General features: G+C 45.1%; 1 protein-coding gene across 1 annotated transcript in view; it reads left to right on the top strand.

The window, feature by feature from the left end:
• LOC147679623 (zona pellucida sperm-binding protein 3-like) overlaps positions 1-16,008 on the top strand; it is a 139,217-nt gene that overhangs the window by 106,331 nt on the left and 16,878 nt on the right. The window contains exon 6 of the mRNA XM_086944735.1: positions 13,413-13,513. Within this exon, the coding sequence (XP_086800861.1) occupies positions 13,413-13,513 (101 nt within the window). The remainder of the gene's footprint in view (positions 1-13,412; positions 13,514-16,008) is intronic.

Below are 16,008 nucleotides of genomic sequence, written 5' to 3' on the forward strand. Positions count from 1 at the left end.
AAGCATATGAACTACAAGTCAACAATAGTCAGCAATAATTAAACCGCTACTCAAAAAACCCAGCCTAGACCCTCTCCTGCCTGCTAGCTACAGGCCCATTGCCTGCCTCCCATTCCCTGCAAAGATCTTTGAAAAGATCATGAACACCCAGCTGTCAAATTACATTCACCACAACAATCTACTGGATGACACCCAATTTGGGTTTCGACAAGGACACGGAACGGAGACGGCACTGCTAAAAGCAGCAGATGAGATTAGGTCCACGATGGATAACGGAGGAGCCGCAGTACTGATACTCCTCGATCTATCTGCGGCCTTCGACACGGTCGACCATGCCACCTTGATCGACCGTGTCGAGGCCATAGGAATCACAGACAAAGCTAAAAACCTCCTGGCCTCATTTCTGTCAAACCGTCCTCAAACTGTAAAACTAGGCAATTTCACATCCCAGACCTTCTCCCTGCCATGTGGAGTACCGCAGGGATCCTCGCTAAGTCCGACACTATTCAACATCTATGTGTCGGACCTGGCGAGGGTCATAAAATCCTGCGGAATCTCCCTCACTACCTATGCCGACGACACCCAATTGGTGCTGTCGATATACAACGATGGAATCTCGGTGGCAGCCAATTTCCAAACGGGAATGAAGGCAATAAGCTCCTGGATGTCATCCAACTGTCTTAAACTCAATTCTGATAAGACAGAAGTGATGACATTCGGGAGGCTACAACCTACCTGGTCCCCACAATGGTGGCCCCACCAGATGGGACAACCCCCAGAACCTGTAACGAAGGTACGCAACCTGGGCGTTATCTTCGATAACAAGCTGTCATTTCAGCAACATGCCAATGCAGTGGTTTCTTCTTCCTTCCACATACTAAAAAGGATAAAAAAATTAATTCCATACCTTCCTCCACATGCAGGCAAAACCCTAGTCAGTACTTTAGTATTCTCTAAAACTGACTACTGCAACGCATTGCTTCTCAATGCACAACAAAAGGTCCTCAATAAACTGCAAACAGTGCAGAATGCAGCAGCCAGGACACTGCTATCCATCCCTAAATTTGCATCGGTCTCCCCCTACATCCGACAGCTACACTGGCTACCGGTGAGGAGCCGTATCAAATTTAAAGCATTATGCATAGCATATAAGGCTATCCACGATCACGGACCTCTATTCCTAAGAAGAGCCTTCCGACCGCTTGAACACACAAAAGCCCTGCGGTCATCCTCAGCGCACTTACTCATGGTTCCCCGTACAAGAAGGGCCAACTGGGGCGACAAACGCTTTTCCGTGGCAACAGCCATACTGTGGAACACACTTCCTCTACACATCAAGTGTGCTCCGACCCTTCTCAACTTCAGAAAAAAACTAAAGACATGGTTGTTCCCTGCCTAAACCTCCCTTCCCCCCCCTGAGAGTTCTGCAACTACAGCGCCGAGACACCCATGGGTATTTGCGCGCTCTAGAAAATCGCCAAAATAAAATAAATAAATAAAATTATCACACTGTTGTATGCGAGTTACAGCAGTCTGAGTATATAGTTTAGTTTGAAATCTTTATTTCGACCAATAAGATCATAAAAGATATACACACATCACAATCACATGAAACTTATACAATACATCAAAACAATGATTATAAAAATTGGTCTTTACAATATAAATCAGATTATCCTCAATGACAGCTAAAACCAATTACCAACTGAAGTTGGTAAAACGGAATTAAAAATCCTCGTCCAGCTTGAGGAAGCGTGAACGTGCGTGCCACATTGCCGTTAAATACTTTGCCATTGCAAACACTATCTGGGGGGAGAGATCAGTCTTCAGGATTCTGTACGCAGGTAAAAAAAATTCTGAAGCCCATGTTTTTAAGAAGGGGGATGAGCCAGTATTTCCTGATTTTTTTTTTTTGGTAGGGTTTGCAAAAAAATACCACTTGTGAGTCATTTTCTTGGGGATACGCGCATACCAGGCAGCGCTCAGTGGTCGGGGCGAAGACCAGGAACTTGTAAATGACCTTAAAGGTAGAGTACCATACCGCCACTGCAGAAAGAGCTTCCTGGTTAGCGCGGGAGTCATACCATCCAAAACACATTCGAAAGAATAGTAGTCTTTGTTTTGGATGAATAAGTTTGTTAGAGAGCCCACCCGTGTCTCATCCAAGGCAGCAATAAGCTTTAGGTCATAGTAAGCTTTTGATAATTCTTTACGTGAGATCCTGAGGCTTGCATTTACCGGATCAGTCCAGAGTTCTGATAAACCTAGGGTCTCAAGTGACCTTTTTATATAGGTTAACCATGGGATAAAAGTAGCATTTGGTACATTTAAAAACTCCTGAAGCTCAGTCCTGTATTTAATGAGATCATTGCTGCTCTAGAGTCGTCGCCAAAAGGTTAATGGCTTGAGTCCCAGTTCGTCAGCGATTGGCCTGATATCCAAGTCTCAAAGGAAGCAACGGCGTGCTTAAGGGGAGAGCTACCATCTGTCTGATAAATTTATATTCTGTACAGGTCAGTTTTGGGCAGAGGTGTGACCCCACAGTTCGCCCCCGTATGTGACTGCCCCCCGGGCCTGTGATTTATAAATTTGAATGACTGGACCCACTGGGCGGTATATAGAGTTCTTCACCATCCTTGAGATACCACCCACTAGCTGCACAAGTTGCATGTTAGCTTTAGTCTTGTGTGTTGCCCAGGTCATTTTCTCGTTTAGGGTTACCCCCAGGTACTCAAACGTGCAGACCCTCTCTAAACAGACTGAGCAAAGCATGGGGTTAGGGCGTGTTGATGGAGTGGGGTTTAGGATCATGTTTTTTGTTTTTGAGGCGTTGATCTCCAGTCCCCTTTCTGTGCAGAATTCCAGAAAACCATCCAATACCCTTTGGATTCCCATAGGGGATTTCGACAGCAGCAGGGTGTCGTCCGCAAACATAATGGCGGGCACCCTGCTGCCATCCAATTTGGGGGCGTCGATGTCACCAATCCTGGACAGGTGGGCGATTACCCCGTTCACAAAGAGGCAGAACAGGGTCGGTGCAAGCACACAGCCCTGTCTCACCCCTCTGTCAACGGGGAATCTACCTGTGAGGTCCCCGTTCCTGCCACACCTGACACGTGCAAAGTTATTTTGATGCAATTTAATTAGGATGGATAGGATATCTGCCGGGACACCTATATCTGCCAAGACACTCCATAATTTTGATCTTGGCACCAAATCGAAGGCGACTCGCAGGTCCACAAACACAGTGTACAAGCTGCCCCCCTCGATTAGTCTAGTCCTCCAATAAATGAGGTTTAGACTGAATATTTGTTCAGTTGTAGATACCCCCCTTCTAAAACCCGCCTGATATGGGCTCAGAATAGCACTTTCCTCCAGCCAACTCTGGAGCCGATCTAATATAAGCCTCCCAAAAAGCTTCTGGGACACGTCTGAGGCTGATGGGCCTGTAAATTGGCTGGGAGCAAAGGCGAGCCCTTCTTAAATATAGGAACAACCTCTGCTCCCAGCCAAGTGCAAGGCAAATCCATGCCCTTCAGAACCGCATTGAACAATACCAATAGGTAGGGGGCCCATACATCAGGCTCCTGTTTAAACAGGTCACCTGGAAGACCATCCAACCCTGGCGCTTTGCCCAGTGGCAGGCGCGCAATCGCTGCTCTGACCTCCTTTTCTGTAAAGAGGTCCCCCTCTACATGATTTGTGACAGATGGAGATGAATAACATTTGGCCCCATTTTCCTCTGAATAGAGGGACTGGAAATGTTCCTGCCATACGCTTGGTGCGATATTGGGTTCTATTGCAGGTGCTAGGTCTTCGGACCCCGTGTTGACGATACGCCAGAACTTACGGCTGTCCCTAGCAGCTAAAGAACTAGAAAGGTTCTCCCATTTATTCTGGTCCCATTCCATCTTAGCACTATTGACCAGATTCTTGTATGCCCGTCTTCTAGTCTGTATCTCTAATCTACTTTTGCCCTCTTTAATAGAAGAGAGAAGATCCCCCTTTGCCTTGCGACATGTGGCATTGTACCATGTGGAGCGGTGGGAGCCAGCACCTTTGCTATGAACCTTGGAAAAGGGATCTATTGCCAAGGTCCTGACAAATTCCTCATGTACCAGCCACAATAATTTGTGGGTTCCCCGGGAGCTTGGTTCCACACTAAGGAAACCAACTGTTTCTACTATTGGAATAAGTCTCGTGTAAAGGCTGGATAATTTTTCTCTACTGGCAGCCAGTTTTTCCCACCTTACTCTCTTTCTATTATTTTCAAGAAGGAGGCCTGGATTTGGATTTGCTGCCACCATGGCATGGTCCCTACCCTCCTTGCCAGGGACGGCGTAGTCCAATAATTCTAGGGCATTGTGGTCACTGTCTGCTCTGTCTAGCACCCTAAAATCAATGATATGCTGCCACGAGGACAGTTGGACTAGGACGTAGTCTATTCTTGACTTCCTGCCCGCTCTGTTAAAAGTATATTTGCTGGGGTTGTCAGATTTAGTGCGCCCATTACACGCCCTGAGTCCATGTTTGAGGGTCAGGGCGGTAATCTGTAAAGCAAGTGGGGTCCATGCTCTAGGGGGAGGAGCTACCGTTGGGGGAACTAGCCATCTAGCATCCTTCTAGTGAGGACCCATCCAGGAGGCCTGCAAGGGGCTAGAAGTGAGTTCAGATCCCCTCCCACCACGATTGGGATTCCCGTGGGTAATTCATTGAGGAAAGCTGAGAGTTCCTCAATAGTTATCGATTCTTGTGCTATATTTACTGGTCTGGAGTAAACATTTATCAAGACGAGTCTACGGGAGTTTGTCCATTCGAGCTGCACAGCTAATGTGTCCTCTGTAATCAGTGGGAGTCGTGTGGCCTGGCATCCCAAGTGAGTTGCCACCCATACTGCAAGGCCACCAGATGGACGTCCCCTACCCCCCCATTTCGCCGGAATGAAAAATGTCGCAAAACAAGGGGAGAGTACTCTTCCCTCGCCTAGGTTTCTTGAAAAAGACATATGTCTTTAGAGTCAATAAAGGATATCCAGTCCTGTTGATCCCACTTATTTCCCAGGCCTGCCACATTCCATGATATTATTTTCAGGAAGGGCGGCCTGGGGTTTGCGGATAGAGTGGGATAGGGAGCGTGGTCGTTTAAATTACCCGTGAGCGTTGTTGCTGTGGTCAAAACTCCTCGTGGTTCTCTGTTACTATTGGGGTGCTTAATGATGGTTTTGTTTGCCTCCCTACTATGGCTCATTTCTTCATTCTGCCCGGTCTCTGTCATTACTTCATTTATAGAACTACAGGGTGTGGTGGTTACCTCGGGACCCTCTCTATGGCAATGATGGTACTCCTTGCCATGGGGCCTTACCTGTCAATCCACCATTTCTAATTCGCTGTATCTATTGAATGTGGGAAAGTATATCGGGTGGTGGACTCTAGGACAGTATTCTCCTCTATTTCTTCCACCCCAACCGCTTCCCCTGCCATGATAAGTTTCCCAACCCTCCTCCTCCAAAATTGGTGTGAAGATCGCTTGATGTTGGATTCTGGGGTAGTTGAGATTTCCTCTCCCACTGTGGTCCCACCCACCCCCTCTCTCTGGGAAACTACCCCATCTCTCCGCGTCCCTTTCGTAGTTCGACGGGGGATAGAAGAAAGAAAGGGGTAGTGACTTGATGTTGCTCCCTTGGTCATCCGGGAGCCATCCACAGATGTAGGAGGCGGTCCTGGGGTCTCTAAAATTAATCAGGACGCAATCTCCATGGATGGTTTTCTTTGAGCTGCCTACCCATGGAACCCTTCCGACCATCAGGACCTCACTGGTTATACCTTGCGGTAGAGGTCTATACTGTTGTTGTATAGCTTTATTTCGAAATATTTCATTTCATAAAAGCGTTACAGAAAAGATAAGATAAGAGCAAGCATAAAAACAGTTGTACAACAAGCTGACAGAATCACAGATAAAATACTTAAAATATGCCACTTGGTAAGAGCAACTATTCTAAAAACATTAGTGCAAATACATAATTAGCAGCTTTAGGTGTGCATAATCGGAGGGGACACGTACAGGGAAGGGCCAGGCTACTGGAATACCAATTGGGATCCTTACTGGAGGACCATTCTCCTCACAGATCTTATTGGGATCCTTACTGGAGGACCATTCTCCTCACAGATCTTATCCTCCATGCCCACCCCAGGAATTTGGCCAGGCCACATGCAAGCAGTGGGTGAGGATCTGTTCTTAGTAACTGTAAGGCCTCCAAATGTGACCGAGTGCCCAGCCTCACGCAGAGCGGTTTCAGCCATCTGCGACGAGGAGCAGCATAGGCTGGGCACTCGAACAATAAATGAGGAATGGATTCATCCCTGGTTGGGCAGAAGGGGCAAGTTGCTATGGTTTGCCATGGTGGTTTCCATTTTGATGTCCTTGTGCCTAGGGGCAAGACCCCTGCCCTGAATTTAAAATACAGCGCCCTGTCTGTTGTGTTCAGAATTACATCCAGGTAGGGTTCTCTGAAGGGACGGCATTTGGTAGTCAAGAACTCCTCTGCTGATCGGCACAGATTTGGATGGGACACTCTCTCGCTATCTACCCATGCCCAGAATAATTTCTTCAGCAGCTGTTTGGGGGGTGATGACCTGCTGGCCCAAGCGTCCTCCAGGCCTAGATCGCACAGAAGGCGTTTTACTCCAAGGAGCCAACCAATCTTATTCCAGCCAGGGGTTGAGAGAAGTTCGTTTAACGCATCCGCGTAGCTTGAAAGTTCAGGAACATTCCATATGCGGGCCCACAAGAGGAGGGGACGTAACTTAGCCTGATCATCTATGGCTCGTGTTCCTGTGTCTAGTAATAGGGGTATGGTGGGCGCACTGTAGGGGAGCCGCATTAGGTCTTTGTGGAACTTATTTTCCAGTTGAGATAGAGTGTCAAATTTCTGGATGCCCCACAACTCGGCCCCATACAGTGCCGCACTCACAGCTTTTGCCTTATAGATGTCAAGTATCACCCCGATTGGTTTGAGGGGTGAGGCGCGGTGTTCTTTTAGGAGGGCGCCTGTCACCCTCCTATAAGTCAAGATGACTTTCTGACGGTGCGCCTTCCAAGACATGGAGTCGCAAAGCCTAATTCCTAGATAGTCGAATTCCCTCACCCTTTCTAGGGGTACGGCATCTATAGATGGAGGGTGGACTGTTTTCCTGGGGGGATTCAACACAAGGAACTTGGTTTTACCAATATTGATAGCCAAGCCCCTTGTGTCACAAAAGCCCTGGAATCTTGTTAGCAGGGTTTGAAGGCCCTTCGGGGATTTTGAGATCAGCAAGGTATCATCTGCGAACAGGAGCGTTGGTATTTTTCTGCCCGCCAGGGAGGGGGCATCTGCTGGTAGTTGGAGAAGATGCTCAACCACTCCGTTTAGATATAAAGAAAACAGAGTGGGAGCTAGCACACACCCCTGGCGGACGCCCCTGTCAACAGGTATCCGAGATGTTTTTTGGCCCTGCTGACCCCATCTAACTTGGGCGTAGTTGTTTTCGTGGAATTTCATGGTTAGGGACAGCAAGTACGCAGGCATACCCATGCCCTCAAGTACAGCCCACAGATGGTTGCGTGGGACGAGGTCAAAGGCAGTCCGCAGATCGATAAAGGCGAGATACAGACTGCCCTTGCCCAGAGTGACCACCTTCCAATAGAGCATTAGGAAACGGAATGTCTGTTCAATCGTGCCGGTTCCAGATCTGAAGCCGGCCTGAAAGTCAGACAAGACCTGCATTTCCTCAGCCCACTGCAGGATCCTGCCCAGAACTACCTTCCCTGCTGCCTTCTGGGTGGAATCAAGCAGGCTTATGGGTCGGTAGTTGGCAGGATCGTCCCTACAGCCCTTTTTATAGATGGGGACGACTTCCGCCCCCCTCCAAGAGTCCGGGAAATCGCCACCCATCATTGCCTCATTCAAGAGTTTAGCAATGAATGGGCTCCAGACCTCAACGTTGTTACGAAGTAAGTCACCAGGGACTCCATCTGGGCCTGCCGCCTTATTGGGGACTATAGACCTAATTGCTTTTTCCACCTCCCTAGAAGAAAAAGTGGGGCCAGGATGAGAGCTGTTGTCTATACATGGATAGCCAACTAACCACCTTATTCTTTAGGGAAGCTGTTGATTCCTTAAGGTGGTTTTCAACTCGGGAACCCCTGCTAAAATTACTGTATAGGGGCTCGCCTCCGGAGGTAAGTACACAGCTCTGAACTTCTTGGGATTCCCAGGTGCCTCAACTGTTGATAGTGCTGATTTGTGGGACTCGTTTGGAGCACGGGTATTATCCTTAGTGTGAATGGGGTTAGTCTGGGGGGGGAGATGCAGTACTTGTTGGTTTGTGGGTGGATTGGGATTGTCTGCCTTGGCCTTAGGTTGATTGGTGGTGCTGGGGGGGGGGGATTGGTTTGGTCTTTTGCACCACAGGGACTACCCTATTGTCCTTTTTTGAGGTAGCTAGGAGATCCCTTTTATTCTTTGTCTCTGTGCCCCCTCTGCCACCCCCACTGTCTGCTTTTAGGCTATCGGCTAGCTGGACCGTCGATTTTTCTATAGACACTAGCCTAGCTTCCATCTTAATTAACCGTGCTTCTAGAGGGCTTAGTAGGGACCTCATAAGAGCACCTATGTCTGCTAGCATAATATCCTCACTAGAGGTGTCGAGGGGGTGCGTGTTGTTATGTTCTGTTGCCTCTACAAGCAATACCTCAGAAGATATTATCTCGGTTGAGTCAGTGGGCCTGATCTTTGTACTGATTGAGCCAGGTCTATTAACCTCGGGGATGGGATTTAGCTTGGGAGTTTTTGTCTTCCTTTTCCCTTTATTTTGGACTTCTGTTTTCCTTTTAGGAATAGCTCCTTCCCTTGCCCCCTGCAGTAGGTTATTAGCTATACCTTTGTCAATAATGACATCTGGAACCAGGGCTGCTGTGGTAGGTGGGATGGGGTGTGGTTGAATCGGTGGCAAGTTTACCATGCTCAGGTCAACATATTCGCTAAGGTCCTTTACAATACTAAATGAGGTCGAATTTAATGTATCTGGGTTCACAGGAGAATTGACAACACCAGATATCTCATTATTAGGCTCAATGTTTTCAATGTTCAATATGTGATCGTCTCTGTTGACAGGGGACTTGGCATGTGCCAGAGGGCCCATAGAAGTTCTCCTCGCCCAATCTAGTTCTTGTGAAATGCGCCTCTCTAGGACTGTGATTTCATCGATCAATTGTGAGCCGGCCTTAGCAAAATAGTTTTCTAGCATACCTTTAGCAGCTCCCGCTGCTGCCAAGCTGCTTTTGCTCTGTGTTTCTCTCGTGGTCATCTTGATGCAGAGTTTGCTCCAATCTTTGCAGGAAGTGCACAGTAGAGCCAAATAAAGGGGGGTGGCCCAGTCCCGGTCTCGACTGTTCTTGAACGGCCTCAAACGGCCCGCCCTTTGCCCGGGCTTAGCCCAGGGCTAAGTCCCGCTCGCGTCCCGCGTGTGCAGTAAAGGGCGTGGTCAAATAGGAGGAGCAGGGGGCGGGAAGAGACACCAGGTGCGCTGCGTTGGTGATGCGCAGTGATCCCTGGGTCTCGCAGTCCCGGCCCCTGTCTGCGTGCGGCCGTGATTCCAAGGTTTAGTGTTCCTGCCAGATACCAGGGTCCGTAGGGTACAGCTTCCAAATCCGAGCTCCTTTGCCCAAGTAGCGGCTGCCACCATATCTGGAAACTTGTGAGGTGGTTCCATCTGTTGGATGTGTTGTACACATTGTGTTATACAAATTAGCCTGAGAAACATAGGCATCTGTCAAGTAAAGGACATTAACTCTTGCAGCATGCTACACACTGTTTATCTTATTTCAAAGTATGTTCTTGAATGACCTCCTCCTAGTGCACAAAACAAAAGTTACAATATTCACTCTGTTTCATCCCTGAAATCCATATCCTGGAGTTACTGATCTTGCATAGTTTGCTTCATCCTCAACATTAGGACTTTTTTGTGAGGACTCCTCTTTACAAGAATAGTCCTCTCTACCAATCACTTTTCAGTAGAGTACTCACTAGCCATCTTATGAAAGATCTAGTGCCTTTGTAATCTAGACTACAACACACACTACCCAATAGAAAGAATATGTAGACAATAGACCTAATACTGCACACTATTAAACTTTCAAGATGACTTTCAACACTGCTTGCATTTACAAGATGTGGGGCTATGCGGTTTTCTTTGAAGGCAAATCTTTTTCCTGAGTTTGAGGAAATATTAATCTATTTTATTACTAACTGGAGACAACCGTGGGCTTACCTAGAATGCAACTAGTGGAACTCTTATGTGCAGGACATGATTCACGTTTGTGTTTTTGTCCGGAGCAACTCCATTTGCAAAACAAATAAAAATGAGGCCAAGAATTTTTCATTTCTCCATTAAAACATGTGTGGAAGCATTATTGATAATATTAAATCCCACCTCAATAAATATGTTATCCATTAAATAAATTACTTTTTCAAACTGGAAAAACTTGTATTCTCAGACACGATTATATTATTGTATAGTGGAATCGAACGGGTATTGGTTGACTTAACCATGTAATCAAGGGCAGTAAGGTTGTTGTATAGATCATACTGATGTTTAATTAAAAGTTACATGTTTTTAAAAGGTGTATTAATTAAAAGTTACATGTTTTTAAAAGGTGTATTGTTTCTGTAGATTACTATGAAAGAAAGAAATGTAAGTAATTGATCACATAACTTTGCCTGCAGTGTCCATAAAGCATTGACATTTGGCAAGGGCTTAGGGAAAAGACACAGGAGTAGAGTTCCTGAGGGGCCAGAAATAAGTCCAACGAAGGACTTTTCATTCATATTTCATACAGTAATGACAATGCCCAATTCTACTTTCCTACATCACTGTACTTGGTCACATTATTCATGACACATTTATCTACAGCATTGGAGAAAATAGGATAGAATTGCACTCAACAGATAATTTTCAAAGGAGTTACCCAGCGGCCTTTTAAGTTAACTTTTTTATTATCTGAGGAGTGAATGTTTGCACTCTATAATGGACCTTTCCTTTCTCCAATGCGGCGGGTCACTGGGATTAAGCAGACCAATATTCCAGTGTCACCCAAAGTAGAAGGTTATAATCGGCCCTTTAACTGTGGGAATGATCTATCCAAGCACAGCCATTTAAATTATTTCAATTTTCCATCAAGAAAAATGTCCTCTTTGTCATTATTTCTTTGCAGACAAAATTTTTCTAAAAGTCTTGCCGATTTTTAAAAAATAAATTTGATCCAAAATACCACTCTGTTTGAGGTTTGGGCAGTATTTGCTGCTGTGCCTTCTCTCATGCATCTCTTCCATATTCTATGCATCTAATACAAAAAAAGGGCGCCTGGATTCATAACCGGATATTGTATCCTGGAAACCATTACAGCTTGAACAGTGATTTGAGCTTCTAAAGGAAGAAGCCAGAGGATTTTCTTAAGGCACTTGAGCAACAGAAAGCAGTAAGCCGCGATTTTGGATCTTTAAAGTGATTTGAGCGCATCACATCCAACTAGATGCCCAAGTTCTTAACCAATCTACATTGCACTGGCAAAGGGCCAAGTTCAGTGGGACACCATTGAGGGCCCCAGAGCATGCAGATAGATATACTAGAAAACAAAATGGAACATGCTGATGGGGCTAGAACATTCTGCGATCCTTCAGAGTGCATTGTCCAACAGCTTCTTGCCCTACCGCACGTTTGATCCAAGCTGGCCATATTTTCATGGGCAGCTGTGATGTTTGTGTGTTTTCCTCAATTGAAAAACATGTTGCAGAACAGTGATCTAGTTATATTTTTTTAATCCGCGTTTTTTTTTTTTAAACTCACAAGGAGGCAGACCTTTGCACCCTGTTCTTGGCATATTTATTTATCAGCAAGATCTTATCTGCTTTCTAGCACCTTTTTTGGACAGACTATTTGGTCTTCTGTTTTTAGTTCGCCATTCTTCACTCCCTATGCATAGTGTGCCACAAAACGTATTTGGTCTGGCTGGACAGTGCAGCTGTCTGTAAAACCTGTGCATTCTAATTGTTAGCTCTGGTTATTCCCTGTCATTGCATGTCTTGCGGGCACAAATACTGTTTTACACATTGAATCCATACCTATTGGCTTTGGCAAAGCCGGTCTTTGTTATACATTGCCACTCGAGCATTAATAGCCATTTTGTGGTAGGTTTTTGAAAGGCAGTGTTTTTGCGGTTTATTGATGAGACAAGTGATGTACTTGAAAATGTCGGTTTAGTGCATCTGAAGCAGGGGTCTCCGATGAAAATCATCCGCGTTACTAATATTAAGAGTTTTATTAGTGACCATATCAGACTAGATAACAAAGTGATGATATGCAAGATTAGCTGTCATCATCACCTCCGTGCATCAGGCAGGGTTGCTAGCACGGATAGAAAAATGATTTGTCAATGTGTGATACCTTAACATGAGTACCAAGTTAATATTTGTAATAAATCTCTCCAGCGCTACATGATGTATCACTTGCATATAAGATTTAAATATAATTAGAAATTTAACCATTTTTCTCAAACATCAGCTTATGAGTTCTGAAAAGTCACAGCTTTTCATCTCAAATACACACTTTTCAATGTTGGTATACATATATTAATTCAACACGGTAAAAACATCTAATTTAGTAGGCTGGAGTGAACATAGGAGAGCTGCTTACAGGTAGCTGTAGAGCTACCAGTAGCTCACAAGCTACTCTGAGAAGCCTAAACTATAGGGATGTTTTCAAGACCTGCTTATTGGATGAGTTGATGTTGGCTTCTGCCATGTCTTCAGACCAGCGTTGTGATGTCCTTTTGAAGATTTTGGGTGTGGCACAGTGCTTTTTCCCTAACATCTGCACCGTCCACCTTAATTAGCTCATTTTCACTGGACCACAAGGTTCTGGGCAATAATTTTCCTATGGGCAGCAGAGTGTATTGTATTCTATTTCTCAGCATCACCAAGCAAAGTCCGTAGAAAATTAACTGAATTTAAGTAAATTAAAATATTCTATAATAACATTTCTATACAGTGTTTGTTATGATGGGTTTGTCATTGCTTCGATATTAGATTAGATTGGGTTTTGCCTAACTTGATGGTTCTCAATTTATCGACCTTGAAAGGATCAAAGGCGGTCATGTGGGACTCAACCCTATTAACTACTGGTTGCACTGCACACAGATCTCAGTAGTGAGTGCTGATATCAATGCACTATCTCATGAGTTAAATACTAGATTTGAACTAAAGTGCCATGTTTGAATAGTGTCACTTTGTGTGCAAGAATCGTGCCAGCAGGCTGGACCTTGTTCTTGGCATGGCCCGTGCCAGGTTTGTTTCCCAACTTGTTTCTCTCTTTCAGGCTGGGGTGGCACCTTCTGGAGGATCCTTCCTTGAACTCTCTCTGTGAGTGCTGCGAGGCGTCCTGTACCCAGCAGAGCCCTCCTTCAAGAGGAGATGCAGGTACTAGAAAGATTGGGAGGGGCATGGGATGGTGTAATTGCTGTAGACAGGATTTTTTGGCAGGGTAGGACTGAATCTTGTGATCTTGGCCACAGTACAACTGTTGTTGTTTTTATCCCAGCCAAGGGATTATGTTGTGAGTGTGATGATTTGTATAACACTAGCTACCATTTTCTATGTCCCCTAACGTGAGGGGCGGAGTGTCTAGTGTGTGGTAAGTTGTTCCTGCCACTGGTGACCACGTTAAGGAGGGCGTATCTGTGTCCTCACAGGATCTTCAGACAAGGATTTTCAATATAATAGGTCTCGCATTTGCGAGCGTTTAAGCTACTGCCATTGAAAATGGCAGTACCTTTTATTTCTGTGTTTTTAAAAGGAACATAACAAACCTGTGTACAAATCAGAAGCCTGAATTTACGAAGGGCAATGACATAATCCAATGACATATATGGGCGGAGAGTGGGTAGGGCTTCAAGAGCATACTCCAATACACCATGCCTCGCAGAGAGAGCAGCGCATGCGAGCTGCCCTTAGACTCGCCCTAAAATACTAAGTAAATGGTTAACCTAAGGCATGCATATATAGCTCAAAGCTATTTTGTAAAAATGTTATTGAACAGGACCAAGTTTTGAAGGAGTTTTGGTTGGTTCTTTTCCGTCCTGCCCACATAATTTATCAAAAATAAGAAATGCTGTGCTCTATGCTTGTAAAACACTGCTTACTTAATTTGGCTAAATGATGTGCACTTGCAAAAAGAACAAGAAAAACGTTTGTTTAAAAAAAACAGAAAATAAATCAATGAGCACAAATGGTGTGTGTGTGTAGTAAATGCTATACACATGCTACTAGAGACACATAGGTAGGGCTTTGAAGAAAGCTACACCATGTAGGATGTGTGGTTGGTATTGGTGTTTGTCTGTGAGAATAAGGTTAGTGTTTTCATGTGCTTTATGACAACTGAGGTGCAGTTACTGAGTTAAAGAACACATTGCCTGGTGCTCTGATGTGCGAGGGTTTTTGAGAAAGGGATGCACACATGATAAAAAAGCAGCAAAGCCATAGTGGACACAGGCTGTTGTTTCCCATACACCAAAAAGAGAGATAATCAAATAAGGCCCAATAATCAATATGGTGAGATGCGCCAGCAAAGATGCTTTTAAATGAGTAAAAAAGATACTGAATGGGAATTGGTGACATGAGCACAATTGAATGAATTTATTTAATTATTGTTTAAGGGCAGGTATACTGCCTACTGCTGAAAAAAACAACCCATGAGGAAGAAAGGAATTGGAAAGAACAATATAGGCTGGAAACCTGAGCAAAAACTATGCAACCTTTAAAAGACCCAGATTCCATCCAGTACTAGGTCGAAGGAAGCCAGAATTTGGAGCAGGCGTTCTCTCCCAAGCCGTCTCAAACTCCAAGGCTGCAAAAAGTGGGCGGGCTCTAAGTGAGTCATGGCTCAGAATCCAGCCAGTCTGGCACCATTCACAGGCAAGGGTGACCGATAACGAACTTGGTAGGTGAGCTGCTGCCCTGACGGATATCTGCTACCTCCCTTCTGTTACCCTGCTGGTCTCACTCCTCCATTTGAGCCAACTTTTGTCTTGGATGCCACAGAACTTTTTTTTTTCTACTTAAAAAAAAAAGGAGGCATCCCCCTGACCTAGAATTTCGTCCAAGAACAAATTCAACTGTAATTTATAACAGTTAATGAGATTTCAGGGTAAAAAAGTGGCTGGGCGGTGAAAGCAGACTTACCTTGTTTCCATTATTTTGGGTTGGTCGGCAGCATGGAACCAATTTGCTAGTTCTCAAATTTTTCAACCTTAGCCAAGCTCTTGTCTTACCAGTGAATCTTGTGAAACACATTTTAGGACTCTTCTATCAGACAGTGCGAGTTGTCTGGCTGAGAAAGATGTATTGTGAACTTGTATTGATTGCTTACAATTGGCTTTATTGTCACTCTAGTTTCCATGCTTCTTATTCAATGACTTACCTTTCTCTTTTGTTTTTCCCCTACGATCCTTTTGGTTGGCTGGCTTGTATCCTTCCACTGCTTACATTTAGGGAACTATGTCTTTCATTTTCATTTATCATTTCATGAGGGTGCATGTGTGTTCTAATTTATTTCCCTCTAGTGCTGCTCCCGCCCCTCAAATACCCTTCCCACGCTGATTTCTCCCCACCCCTTCCATCTTGTCTGTAAAAGCAAAGTAACAGGGCTATTTTTTCTGGGGTATGCCTGGAGAGCAGAAATTAAGGATTCATTTTGCTTTATCACCTGCACTCTACAAACTGCATGAAAGCACAAGCTTTGGCACAGTCTTTTTTTGGTGCTGGGAGAAGGTCCATTTTCTGCATCCACTCCACAGCCTCTGAGGCAGAGGTTGTACTTTGTATGACACTTCACCTGAAGGCCCATACATCTGCTCCCTGTGCTAATGCAGAATTCTATGGAAAGTATAATAGCCATTGGAACGCGTTTCCCCTGT

Source organism: Lissotriton vulgaris, chromosome 11 (genome assembly GCF_964263255.1).
Source record: "Lissotriton vulgaris chromosome 11, aLisVul1.2, whole genome shotgun sequence".
NCBI classification, from domain to species: Eukaryota; Metazoa; Chordata; class Amphibia; order Caudata; family Salamandridae; genus Lissotriton; species Lissotriton vulgaris.